This window comes from Mauremys mutica, chromosome 13, assembly GCF_020497125.1.
Source record: "Mauremys mutica isolate MM-2020 ecotype Southern chromosome 13, ASM2049712v1, whole genome shotgun sequence".
Taxonomy (NCBI): domain Eukaryota; kingdom Metazoa; phylum Chordata; order Testudines; family Geoemydidae; genus Mauremys; species Mauremys mutica.
This window is the reverse complement of record NC_059084.1, coordinates 33,248,203-33,261,900: the sequence shown is the minus strand read 5'-3', so window position 1 is coordinate 33,261,900 and position 13,698 is coordinate 33,248,203. Positions and strand designations below refer to the sequence as shown.

At 57.2% G+C, this 13,698-nt stretch overlaps 1 protein-coding gene across 7 annotated transcripts in view; it reads right to left on the bottom strand.

Moving 5' to 3' along the window:
- Positions 1 to 843: 843 nt before the first annotated feature.
- The window catches only part of ARHGEF40 (Rho guanine nucleotide exchange factor 40), a 37,477-nt gene continuing 24,622 nt past the window's right edge, over positions 844 to 13,698 (bottom strand). For 2 of the 7 annotated variants that reach the window (XM_044985549.1, XM_044985552.1), the window contains 9 exons: positions 13,088 to 13,328; positions 12,714 to 12,800; positions 9,256 to 9,489; positions 8,277 to 8,447; positions 7,702 to 7,879; positions 5,128 to 5,232; positions 4,596 to 4,832; positions 4,131 to 4,234; positions 845 to 2,946 (listed from right to left, as the gene is read on the bottom strand). In XM_044985549.1, the coding sequence (XP_044841484.1) occupies positions 2,851 to 2,946; positions 4,131 to 4,234; positions 4,596 to 4,832; positions 5,128 to 5,232; positions 7,702 to 7,879; positions 8,277 to 8,447; positions 9,256 to 9,489; positions 12,714 to 12,800; positions 13,088 to 13,328 (1,453 nt within the window). In that variant the 3' untranslated portion in view covers positions 845 to 2,850. Of the gene's footprint in view, positions 2,947 to 3,204; positions 3,260 to 4,130; positions 4,235 to 4,595; positions 4,833 to 5,127; positions 5,233 to 7,701; positions 7,880 to 8,276; positions 8,448 to 9,255; positions 9,490 to 12,713; positions 12,801 to 13,087; positions 13,329 to 13,698 lie in introns of all 7 variants that reach the window. The other 5 variants (XM_044985550.1, XM_044985553.1, XM_044985551.1 and 2 more) reach the window with 4 other exon arrangements.

The following is a 13,698-nucleotide window of genomic DNA, read 5'->3' as shown; positions in this document are numbered from 1 at the left end:
GTGACTGCCTAGGAAGGAGTACTGCGGAAAGGGATCTGGGGGTCATAGTGGATCCCAAGCTAATAATAATTAATAATTTGAGATATACCTATCTCATAGAGCTGGAAGGGACCCTGAAAGGTCATCGAGTCCAGCCCCTGCCTTCGCTAGCAGGACCAAGCTAAATATGAGTCAACAGTGTAACACTGAGACAAAAAAAGCAAACCTCATTCTGGGATGTTTTAGCAGGAGTGTTGTAAGCAAGACACAAGAAGTAATTCCGCTCTACTTCACACTGATTAGGCCTTACCTGGAGTATTGAGTCCTTTTCTGGGCGCCACATTTCAGGAAAGATGTGGACAAATTGGAGGAAGTCCAGAGAAAAGCAACAAAAATGATAAAAGGTTTAGAAAACATGAGCTGTGAGGGAAGATTGAAAACACTGGGTTTGTGTAGTCTAGAGAAGAGAAGACTGAGGGGACATAACAGTTTTCAAATACATAAATGGTTGTTACAGGGAGAAAAATTAACCTCTGAGGACAGGACAAGAAGCAATGGGCTTAAATTGCAGCAAGGGTGGTTTAGGTTGGACATTAGGAAACCCTGTCAGGGTGGTTAAACACTGGAATAAATTGCCTGGGGAGGTTGTGGAATCTCCATCATTGGGGATGTTTAAGAGCAGGTTAGACAAACGCCTGTCAGGGATGGTCTAGATAATACTTAGTTCTGCCAGGAGCACAGGGGACTGGACTAGACAACCTCTCACGGTCCCTTCCAGTCTTTTATGGAGGATGGGGCGGCTCTGGCGTTCCTGGGGTGTCACGGGCCCTGCACTGCTCCATCCTGACAGGTAGCGGCCCAGTGCTGGGATTTCTCCAGGCCCCGTTCTCAGTGGAGGCTGGGCGCTTGGACAAACCAAGCGTGGGAGATGCTGGCACACAGCTGGGTCCTGCAGTGGGACTGGCCACAGCACGGGAACAGAGACAGAGACAGCTGCCGGCACAGCTTTATTAATATGCAGAATATAAATGGCCAGGAGTCTGTACAGTGACCGGCTTCCTGGCTCCAAATGCAGCCACCCCAGCCCCTACTCCCCACAGTCAGTGCCAGGTCCTGAGGGCATGAGGCAACAGCCTTCCAGTCCACCACTCACTCCTAGGCCAGGCCCCACAGGCTCCTGCTTCCCTGGCAGCTGCACCCCCACTCCTGCCGGCCCAGCTCCCTCAGTAAATATATTGTATATTATACACTCCTTAGTACTTGTATAAAGCTCCAGCCCAAAGCGCTGAATCTTCATGATGCTCCAGTCTGTCAGGCAGAGAATTTCCCACAATGCTCTAGTCTCCCAGCACAGAATGTCCAATGATGCTCCAGTATCCCCAGGAGGGAATGTCCTAGGATGCTCCAGTCCACCAAGCACAGAAATTCCCATGATCCTCCAGTCGTTCCCAGCACAGTGTCTCACAATGCTCCAGTCCACCAGCCACTGAATTTCCCACAGTTCTCCAATCTCCCCAGGAGGGAATGTCCTATGATGCTCCAGTCTGCCACACAAAGACTTCCCATGATGTTCCTGCCCCCGGCTGATGGGGCTGGGCCACCCAGTGCCTTTGTGGCTGCCTTGCAGTAACCCTGGTGGCTGCAGCTACTCCGGGAGGGGAGTGGAACAGGCACACACACAGGGGTGTGCACGGGTGTGGGTTGACCCAGAAGCACAAATGGACATGTGCAGGCTGGCCTGTGGGTGCAAAAGGGGCCCATGTGTGTGCATGTGCACATGTGCCAGAATCATTCCATGGGCAGACATGTCTGAGTGACACAGGGATCTCAGCACACTGCTCCATGCAGTGGATGCGCATGTGCGTGTGGATGAGTCATTACATGTACAGGTACAGCTGGGTGAGACAGGGATCAGTGTGGTTGTATGGAGAGGTCATTACATGGGCAGGCATGGTTGGGTGAGACACGGATCAGTGTGTGCATGGGCATGTGCACGTGATGGGGTCGTTGGACGAGGAGAGGGGGTATCCGTGGGCCAGTGTGGAGACAGGGATCAGTGTGGTTGTATGGAGAGGTCATTACATAGGCAGGCATGGCTGGGTGACAGGAATCAGTGTGTGCATGGGCATGTGAAGGGGTTGTTGCACATGGAGGCACGGCTGGGTGAGACAGGGATCAGTGTGGGCGTGGGCACATGAAGGGACCATTGCACATGGAGTCAAGTGTAGGTGAGACAGGGATCAGTGTGTGAGTGGGCATGTGCACATGAAGGGGTCATTGCACGTGGAGGCACAGCTGGGTGAGACAGGGATCTGTGTGTGTGTGTTTGCGTGTGCACGTGAAGGGGTCGTTGCACGTGGAGGCACGGCTGGGTGAGACAGGGATCAGTGTGTGAGTGGGCGTGTGCACGTGAAGGGGTCGTTGCACGTGGAGGCACAGCTGGGTGAGACAAGGATCAGTATGCATGTATGTGCCAATCCTCATGGGGGCTCTGCTCTGCACGTGCGCGTAGGGCTTGGTGAGTGTGCAGGGCACACTCGGGGTCCTCATGCTATTCAGGTGCTGGGGCAGTCCCAGGCCAGACCCAGGGTGCATGCCAGCCCCACTGCTCTGACGCCCAGGCCAGATGGGTTTCCTGCCCACACCATCACTGTCCTTCCCCTCCCAGGCCATGGGGCACTGAGCCCTCCACTGATACCCATTCCCCAGCTCGCATGGTAGCTACAGGGCCCTAGTAGTCCCATGAAGGGTGAGGGGAGGACCCGTGGGGCAGTGGCTGGGGGTCATCTGGTGGCTCCATGCAGTGGGTGGGGAGGGGAGGATCCGTGGGGATAAGTCTGTGGGGTGCGGTGCCAGGGGTCTGCCAGGGGCTCAGACTGTCCTATTCCTGGCGGCCCCAGGGCTCCGATCCTGCCCCACGCGGCCACGCGAGGCAAACAGCTTCCTGTGCAGGCTCCAGACCCAGCTCTGGGGGAGAGAGAGAGTGGGGTGAGTGCTGGGGGAGGGGCAGACAGACACACAGGGAGGGGTGGATGGACAGCGACAGTGGGGGGCAGACGGACACGAGGGGGTGTGGGGGGGGCAGACGGACACAGACTGGGGGAGGGGGACTAGACAGACGGACAGAGGCAGTGTGGGAGGGGTGGGCGCCCTGCCCGTGTGCTGAAGCAGGGCAGACGGACACACAGACTGACGGGCGCCTGGGGGGTGTCCCAGCCGCTGTACCTCGGTGCCAGGGTCAGAGCGGGGTCGCCAGGTCGGGGGGGGCGTGGCCGTCTCTCTGGCAAACAAATAAAACACCATTTGTGAGGGTGCCAGGGTCACTGCGGGGAGGGGGAGGGGAGGGCATGGGACTGGGAACGTGAAGTGGGGGGCAGGGTTGGAGCTGCGGGATCTCAGGGGGAGGAGACCTCGGAGTGGAGCTGGGAGAGGGAGCTGGGGAGGAGAGGGGGTATCTGTGGGCGGTGGAGCTAGGGGCAAGGGCATGGGTGGCAGGGCGGGGGTGGGAAGGCTGGGGGTGCCCTGGTCCCATGTGGGGGACACAGATGGTGGCAGAAAGCCCCAGGGCAGCCCCTCCTAGGAGCCAGCAGGCCTGGGGCCCTGCAGTGCCCAGGCTTGGGGCGAGGCAGGGCCGAGGAGGGGAGGGGGGAAACGGTAACCAGCCTGGGGCCCCGCAGTGCCCTGCCTACAGTGCGGTCCATGCCCCCCCCACAACACACCTTATGTCGTCCGTTCCCCCCGCACTCCTGTGAATTCAAATGCTCCCAGTGCTCCCAGGAAAGATGCCAGCCCCTCCCAGACAGCACAGACAGCCAGACAGACACCGAGAGAGACAGCCCACAAGGCAGACGCACAGCCAGATACACAGACAGACAGACAGACAGACACCCGCCCACCAGCCACCCCTGCACAGACAGACACACAGAGAGCCAGAGACAGCCAGCTACGCACAGACAGACAGACAGACAGACGGATGGATGGACAGATGGCCGGCCGGACCCCGCTCTGTAGGACAGCCCCCACCCCAGGCAGCTCTGAGTGGGCAAAGTGAGGTGACAGCTGGGCCCTCTGGAGCCCCGAGAGCTGAGATGGGGATAGAGACAAAGACATACGCCTGCCCCACAGCCCCTGCTCTTCCCCTCTGTACTCACCGGCCGGCGCTGCACTGGGGCAGAGCCCCCCGGCGACTCTGCCCCCCTGGGGGACGGCTCCCCCAGAGCCAGGGCAGCTCCTGAGCCAGCGGCTGTCTCGGACGCTGCAAGAGAACCAGGGTGGGGGGTGAGGCCTGTGCCCACCCACACGCATTGCAGGGCATCACCACAGTGACTGGGCTACAGACCACGGAGCCATGTGTCAACAACAGGGACCAGCGCTGCTCCAGCAGCCTCAGTGCGGGGGAGAGGCAGAGACCCCCCATGTGTCTCCCACAAAGCCAGCCCACCATGCACTGGCCCCACAGAGCCCCAAGCCCAGCTGCCCCTTTGAAGCAGCCACGCCTCCCTGAATGCCAGGTGCCAGCAACGTGTACCCTCCCCATGGAGCCAGCTGTCCCCCCACGGTTCCACAGAGCTCCCCAGAGACACCACCCCTGCAACCCCCTCGTCTTGCGGGCTCACCGCGGGGGATGTGCTTGACGTCCAGCTCCCACTCCTCCTCCTCCAGGTGCCCTGGCAACGAGCAGGCCCCAGGGGAGCGCCCTGCCGCAGGGGGCACAGGGCTGGCATCGCAGAACAGGCCCAGGGGGGCAGGGGCAGGGCCAGGGCGGGGAGACGACGTGGCAGCTGGCGGGGAGCATGGGGCCCCGGCCCAGGGGCTGAAGGAAGAGAGAGCCACCGAGGCACGGGTGCGGGCGGCTGCAGAGAGAGGGGATGAGAGAGCACCAGGGGAGAGACCCCCGGGCCCACAAAGGAGACACCTCTCTACCGCCAGAGACAGACTGCTCCCCAGGGAGAGACCACTCCCAACCCTGCCCCCAGAGAGACAGCCTAAGAACCCCTCCCCTACCCAGGAGACCCCCATCGCCCCTGCTGCTCCCAGAGACACCCCCCCCCGAGAGACTCCCTGCCATGCCCCCAAGACTCCCCCGAGTGACCCTGCCATGATGAGAGCCCCACAGCCCACGGCACCCCCGTGACCCAGCCCCCTCACCTCTGCCTGTGAGCAGGCTGCTCAGCAGAGCCTGGCCGGGGCCCTGGACGCTGACAAAGGGCTTGTCCCCGATGCCCATGGAGACCATCTCCTGCGTGCGCAGTTCTGGGCAGGACACAGAGAGAGATGTCACAACACGGCCACGTGCCCCCATCACAACGGGTCAAATCCCCCAATCTCACCCTGCTGGGGCCACTCGCCGTCCCATCCCCCTCCTTCTCCACCCCATCACAACAGGGCCCACCCCCAATCCCATCCCGCCGGGGCCACTCCCCATCCCATCCCCCTCCTTCCCCACCCCATCACAACAGGGCCCACCCACCAATCCCATCCCACCGGGGCCACTCCCCATCCCATCCCCCTCCTTCCCCACCCCATCACAACAGGGCCCACCCTCAATCCCATCCCACCGGGGCCACTCCCTCTGTCCCATCCCCCTCCTCCTTCTCCACCCCATCACAACAGGGCCCACCCCCCAATCCCATCCCGCCGGGGCCACTCCCCGTCCCATCCCCCTCCTTCCCCACCCCATCACAACAGGGCCCACCCTCAATCCCATCCCACCGGGGCCACTCCCTCTGTCCCATCCCCCTCCTCCTCCTCCACCCCATCACAACAGAGCCCACCCTTCGAATCCCATCCCGCCGGGGCCACTCCTCGTCCCATCCCCCTCCTTCCCCACCCCATCACAACAGGGCCCAACCCCCATTCCCATCCTGCCAGGGCCACTCCCTCTGTCCCATCCCCCTCCTCCTTCTCCACCCCATCACAACAGGGCCCACCCTTCGAATCCCATCCCACCAGCAGCCACTCCCTCATTCCATCCCCCTCCTCCTTCCCCACCCCATCACAATGGGGCCCACCCCCCATCCCATCCCATCCCATCTAGGCCACTCCATCATCCCATCCCCCTCCTCCCATCCCACCAGTAGCCACACCCTCCATCCCATCCCCTTCCTCCTTCCCCACCCCATCTCAATGGGGCCCACCCCCCCAAATCCCATCCTGCCAGGGCCACTTCCTCCGTCCCGTCCTCCTCCTTCCTCCCCACCCTGTGACGTTGCACCCTATAATGCTTTATAGAAATATGCTTATGAATGTAAATCTGACATAACTGGAATATGTTTTATGCTACATATGCCATGTAACATATTTTTGCAAAGGTTATGTTCTACTGAATGCATTCATCCTATTTGTATGCATGTATCATTTTTATATTTGAAGTTATGAGCGTTGGCTCTATGCTTGTGTTTAAAGTGTTTGCTGTAGAAAGCACCTAAGGCAGATTTGGTCAACATAGCATGAAGGGTTTATTCAAGTAATTGGGAGTACTTGGCCAACAATGGACTTTGGTAGACGCCAATCCACATCTGAACTTTCCTGGGAACGTTTGGGCTAACATGGCGTCGGCCTATAAAGAACGAAGTCATGCATGGACATGTGACTTGCCCATGTGACTCCAAAACTCCATCTTGGAGCTGTAATTCTACACAGGGGGAGAGAGGGGTTTCCACCCACAAGAGGGAGGCTATATAAGCCCCTGGGAAACCCCTCCATTTTGTCTTCAGCCGGCTCAAGAGATGGCCTCTCCACCCCAAAGGATGCCTGAAAGAAACTGGAACAAAGGCCAGTAACTTCAGGGGTGTGAGTGATTTCTGGACCCAGACTAGAAGGAGGTTAATCTGTCAAAGAAGCTTATTGGAACATCTCTGAGGGTGAGATTTACCTGCATTCAGTTTCCTATTATGTTAGGCTTAGTCGTGCGTGTTTTATTTTATTTTGTTTGGTAATTCACTTTGTTCTGTCTGTTATTACTTGGAACCACTTAAATCCTACTCTCAGTATTTAATAAAATCACTTTTTACTTATTAATTAACCCAGAGTATGTGTTAATACCTGGGGGGGGGAGGTCAGCTGTGCATCTCTCTCTATCAGTGTTATAGAGGGTGAACAATTTAAGTTTACCCAGCTCCCAATGGGATCCCAACCCCAAATAAATCCCTTTTACCCTGTATAAGCTTTATACAGGGTAAAAGGGATTTATTTGGGGTTGGGATCCCACTGGGAGCTGGGCTTCTGAGTGCTGGAGACAGGAACACTTCTTAAGCTGTTTTCAGTTAAGCCTGCAGCTTGTGAGGGACGTGGTTCAGACTTGGATCTGTGTTTGCAGCAGGCAAGCGTGTCTGGCTCAAACAAGGCAAGGTAGTGAAGTCCCAAGCTGGCAGGGAAAATGGGCTGAGAGGTAGTCTAGGCACATCAGGTGCCAGTCCCAAAGGGGTCATCTCAGCAGGGCCCATGCCTCGCATCCTCTCCCCTACCTTGTCACAAGGCCCACAGGTGTCCTCATGCGTTACACCAACAGCCATGTCCCCCCACCGATCCCATCCCCTCATCTTGCCATGCTGGTGTCCGTATCCTCTTGCTTCCCACAACCCATCACAATGAAATTACCCCTTCCCCCCATCCTGACATGCCAGGGCCCATGTACTAACCCAACAACCTCATCCCTCATGCCCCATCTCACTGCAGCCCTGGATCTCATCCTATATATCCCCCCATTCCACCCCCACCTACCCTTGCTGAGCGTGGCCTGCCTCCACAGCAGCTGGGCCACGGCACTGGTCCACTTGTGCTTCACCTCGGGTGAGGAGGCCTGCAGCGTGTAGGCCTCACGGAGCTTGCGACGCCGGAACCAGAGCTCAAATCGCAGCCCGCTCTCCCCGATGTTCTCCGTCAGCCCCATATCTGCTGTCTGCGGGGTGGACAGTATGGCCATGAGGTGAGACACACCTTGAAGGCCTGTTTGCAGTACAGAGGGGGATCTATGGGGGAGGTAGTGCTAGGGGAGGAATCCTATGGGGCAGGGGAGGTAGTCCCCCGGGGCAGGGTGGGATGAGCCAGCACACCTTGAAGGCCTTTTGCAGCGGGGGCGGATCCCCTGCAGTGGAGCAGGGTGGGATAGGGCAGGGATCCCATGGGGCAGGGCAGAATGGGGGAAACAAGGCAGGGGGAGGGGATCCTATGGGGCAGAGAACATGGCAGGGGGAGGGGATTCCATGGGGTGGGGTGGGGGAACAAGGCAGGGGCAGGAGATCCCACGGGGCAGGGCAAGGCAGAGGCAGGAGATCCCACAGGGGAAGGCAGCGCACCTTGTAGGCCTGCTTGTAGACATAGACGTCCAAGCCACCCTCGGTGCCCTTGCGCTTGCTGAAGAGCAGCAGCTGCTCGAAGAGGAAGACATGCCGATGGCACTTGCGGCGCCCACGCAGCACGGTGAACTCGTCCCGGTGCAGCAGCTGCCCCTGCGCCTTCAACTCCAGCTGCAGGGAAAGGAGACACCGCGGGCAATGGGCAACCTCCCCTGGGCCAGGCTCGCCACCCCCCAGGGACAGAGCAGTGCATGCTGGGAGAGCTCCTGGCCGCCCCCTTGGGTACGGATGGAGCAGTGCATGCTGGGAGAGCCCCCGGCCGCCCCTTTCCCCAGTTAGGGATGGAGCAGTGCATGCTAGGCAGGGGCGGCTCTACAAATTTGGCCGCCCCAAGCAGTCATGCCCAGGAGGCGCCCCCGAGCCGCGGGAGCAGCGGACCTCCCGCGGGCATGACTGCGGAGGGTCCGCTGGTCGCGCGGCTCGGCTGGACCTCCCGCGACTGCGGAGGGTCCGCTGGTCCGGCGGCTCCGGTTGAGGAGCTGCCGCAGGCATGCCTGCGGGAGGTCCAGCCGAGCCGCGGGACCAGCGAACCGTCCGCAGTCATGCCTGCGGGAGGTCCACTGGAGCCGCCGGCCGAGCGTCCCCTCCACAGTCATGCCTGCGGCAGGTCCGCTGCTCCCGGGGCTCCGATGGACCTCCTGCAGGCATGACTGAGGCAGGTCCGCTGGCCCAGCCTGCCGCCCCCCCGGGAAAGGGCCGCCCCAGGTGGGTGCTTGCCCCGCTGGGCTCTGGAGCCGGCCCTGATGCTAGGAGAGCTCCTGGCCCTCCCTTGGGGAAGGGACAGAGCAGTGCATGCTGGGAGAGCCCCCAGCCACCTGCTCAGTTAGGGATGGAGTAGTACATGCTGAGAGAGCCCCTGGGGTCCCATCCCCCCCAAGACACAGCAGCGCATGCTGGGATGGCCCTTGCCTACACTCACCTCACAGCCCCGGATCTGCTCCATGGCCAGCAGGTTCCTGCCATGCTGCACCTGGGACTCCAGCAGCTGCTGCGCTGCCCGCAAGGCCTCGCGCTCCGGCGCCTGCTCCAGGTCCGTCTCCTGCAGCAGCTCCTCCAGAAAGCGCCCATAGCGCTCCAGCTGCTCCAGGGGCCTCTGCAGGGCACTTGCCAGTGCTGTGTCCTCCCAGGGACCTTCTAGGCTGCTGTGTACTGTCTGGGGGGAGGAGAGGAGAGGAGCTGAGCATGGAGCCCACAAGCCAGGCTACTGCACCATCACTGGGGCTTCCAGATCCCAACAGCTGCCCAGACCAAGGAACAGAACCCACAAATCCTAGCTCCCAGACCCCAGCTCTAACCACTAGACCCACTCCCTTCCTACCACCAGGGCTAGAACCCAGGAGTGCTGGCTCCCAGACCCCAGCTCTAACCACTAGACCCACTCCCCTCCTAGCACCATGGCTAGAACCCAGGAGTGCTGGCTCACAGACCCCCTCGCTCTAACCACTAGACCCACTCCCCTCCTAGCACCAGGGCTAGAACCCAGGAGTGCTGGCTCACAGACCCCCCTCGCTCTAACCACTAGACCCCACTCCTTTCCCAGAGCTGAGGATAAGGACATAAGAAGGGTCACAATGGGTCAAACCAATGGTCCCTCTAGCCCAGTATCCTGTCTTCTGAAAGGCACTAGTGCCAGTGGTTCAGAAGGAATGTTACTGAGTGATCCATCGCCTGTCACCCAGTCCCAGCTACTGGCAGTCAGAGGTTTAGGGACACTGAGAGAATGGGGTTGCATCCCTGACCACCGTGGCTAATCGTCCTTGACAGATAAGTTCACGGAGGATAAGTCCTATTCTTTTTTTAACCCAGATATATTTAGGCCTTCACAACATCCCCTGGCAACGAGTTCCACAGGTTGACTATGCGCAGTGGGAATAATTACTCTGGTTTGTTTGTATGAAAACTGCTGCCTATTAATTTCATCAGGTGACCCCTAGTTCTTGTGTTATGTGAAGGAGTAAATAACACTTCCCTATTCACTTTCTCCACACCATTCGTGACTTTATAGACCTCAATCATATCCCCTCTTAGTCATCTCTCTTCTAAACTGAACAGTACCAGTCTTTCTAATCTCTCCCCATATGGAAGTTGTTCATTACCTCTAGTCATTTTTGTTGCCCTTCTCTGTACTTTTTCCAGTTCCAATATATCTTTTTTTGACATGGGGCAACCAGAACTGCACGCAGTATTCAAGATGTGGGCGTACCATGGATTTATATAGTAGCATTATATCATCATGTTTTCTATCCCTTTCTTAATAGTTCCTAACATTCTGTTTGCTTTTTTGACTGCCGCTGCACATTGAGTGGATGATTTCAGAGAACTATCCACAATGACTCCAAGATCTCTTTCTTGAGTGGTAACAGCTAATTTAGACCCCATCATTTTGTATGTATAGTTAGGATTATGTTTTCCAATGTGCATTACTTTGCATTTATCAACACTGAATTTCATCTGCCATTTTGTTGCCCTGTCACCCAGTTTTGTGAGATCCCTTTGTAACTCTTCACAGTCAGTGTTAGACTTAGCTATCTTGAGTAGTTCTGTATCATCTGCAAATTTTGGCACCTCACTGTTTATCCTTTTTTCCAGATCATCTATGAATATGTTAAACAGCCCTGATCCCAGTATAGATCCTCGGGGAACCCCGCTATTTACCTCTCTCCACAGTGAAAACTGAACATTTATTCCTATCCTTTGTTCCCTGTCTTTTAACCAGTTATTGATCCATAACAGGACCTCCCCTCTTATCCCATGACAGTTTACTTTGCATAACTGCCTTTGGTGAAGGACCTTGTCAAAGGCTTTCTGAAAGGCCAAGTACAATATATCCACTGGATCACCCTTTTTCCACATGGTTCTGCCCCCTCTCAGAGAATTCTAGTAGATTGGTGAGGCATGATTTCTCTTTACAAAAACATGCTGACTCTTCCCCAACAAATCATGTCCATCCATGTGTCTGATAATTCTGTCCTTTACTACAGTTTCAACCAGTTTGCCCGGTACTGAAGTCAGGCTTACCGGCCTGTAATTGCCAGGATTGCCTCTGCAGCCTCTTTTAAAAATTGGTGATACATTAGCTACTCTGCAGCCATCTGGTATGGAAGCTGATTGAAACGATAGGTTACAAACCACAGTTAGTAGTTCTCCAGTTTCACATTTGAGTTCCTTCAGAACTCTTGGGTGAATACCAGCTGGTCTTGGTGACTTATTGCTGTTTAATTTATCAATTTGTTCCAAAACTGCACTGCTACAGGCTGGAGACCGATTGGCTAAGCAGCAGTTCCACAGAAAGTGACCTGGGAATTACAGTGGACAAAAAGCTAGATATGAGTCAGCAGTGTGCCCTTGTTGCCAAGAAGGCTAACGGCATATTGGGCTGCATTAGTAGGAGCATTGCCAGCAGATCGAGGGAAGTGATTATTCCCCTGTATTCGGCACTGGTGAAGCTACATCTGGAGCACTGCGTCCAGTTTGGGGCCCCCCACTACAGAAAAGATGTGGACAAATTGGAGAGAGTCCAGTAGAGGGCAACGAAAATGATTAGGGGGTTGGGGCACATGACTTATGAGGAGAGGCTGAGGGAACTGGGCTTATTTAGTCTGCAGAAGAGAAGAGTGAGGGAGGATTTGATAGCAGCCTTCAACTACCTGAAGGGGGGGTTCCAAAGAGGATGGAGCTCGGCTGTTCTCATTGATGGCAGATGACAGAACAAGGAGCAATGGTCTCAAGTTGCAGTGGGGGAGGTTTAGGTTGGATATTAGGAAAAACTATTTCACTCGGAGGGTGGTGAAGCACTGGAATGGGTTACCTAGGGAGGTGGTGGAATCTCCATGCTTAGAGGTTTTAAAGGCCCGGCTTGACAAAGCCCTGGCTGGGATGATTTATTTGGGCAGGCGATTGGACTAGATGACCTCGTGAGGTCTCTTCCAACTCTAGTCTTCTATGATTCTATGAAAACCTCCTTTACTCACACCTCAACCTGGGACAGTTCCTCAGATTGGTCACCTACAAAGAATGGCTCAGGTGTGGGAATCTTCCTCACATGCTCTGCAGTGAAGACCAATGCAAAGGATTTGTTTAGCTTTTCTGAAACCTCATCTGCCTTGAGTGCTCTGCTAGCACCTCAATCGTCCATGGATTGTTTGGCAGGCTTCCTGCATCTGATGGACGTAAAAAAAGATTTGCTGTTCGTTTGTGTGTCTTTTGCTAGTTGCTCTTCAAATTCCTTTTTGGCCTGTCCAATTACACTTTTACATTTGACAGGATAGAACCCAAGTGTCCTGAACTCCCAGCCCTGCCTTGCCTAACCACTAAACCCCACTCCCCTCCCAGAGCTCTGAGCTTCTCCATGGGTACACGCAAGCAGGCAGACAGTACCTTGTGGGCAGCTTGCTGAGAGGCCAGTGCTGCATCGAGCTTCTGCCGGTTCTTCACGTAGAGGGCATAGAGACTGAACTGGTCCGCCTGGCGCAGAGAGTGACAGGGGAATTAGAGCCAACTTCAGCGTCACCACCTCCCCACAGCACAGGGCACACGGGGGAGACGCAGAAGGGCAGGGCCAATGCAATTAGAGCAGCATCCCAGGGCAGATGGGCTATGGGCTCCTGCAAGGGTCTGCTGGCATCTCCTGTGGAGACGGCGGGGGTGCCAGTGAGCAGCACTCATGCCTTGGTGCAGGGAGGTGCCTGGGAGAGGGGAGTTCCGGGGGGAGAGTGTGGGTCCCCAGATGGGTCACGGGGCTGGACACTCACATATCGCAGGAAGCAGCCCCCTGCACGGAGAGGGTGGCTGGCGCAGCCCTGCAGCTCCTTCAGGAAGTAGGTGCGGTGGAAGCCCAGCAGCCGGTCACGGGTGCCCTCCAAGGCACCGCACTCGCGTTTCAGCTCGGGGGGTAGCTCCTGGCACCCCAACTCCAGGGGCAGCAATTCAGCCAGGCAGCCTAGATACTCCTGCTCCAAGGCAATCAGCTCTGCCACCAGCCGCTGCTGGGCGCTGGGCAGGAGAGGAGATGGGCATCAGCGAGGGGCCCGGTGCCCTACCCTGTGGGTGCTGACGAGCCTCCCACCCTGGGGCTCCCCTATGTGCTGCCCATGGGTCACCCAGCCCGGTGATCCCCTCAATCCCATGGGCATCGATAGCCCTCCCATGGGTACTGATGGGCCCTGCGCTCCAGTGCCCCCACACCCTCACAGGTGCCAATGGGCCCTCCACCCCATGGGCATCAACAGGTAGTGCCAGGGCGCACTGCTCTCAGATGGGGCAATGGGTCCCAATGTGTGGGGTATTCGGGTCCCAGTGCATATGTGGGGTGGCAGTCGTGGGAGGGGGCAGTGCCCAGAACCCCAGGGTCCTGGTCTGGTGC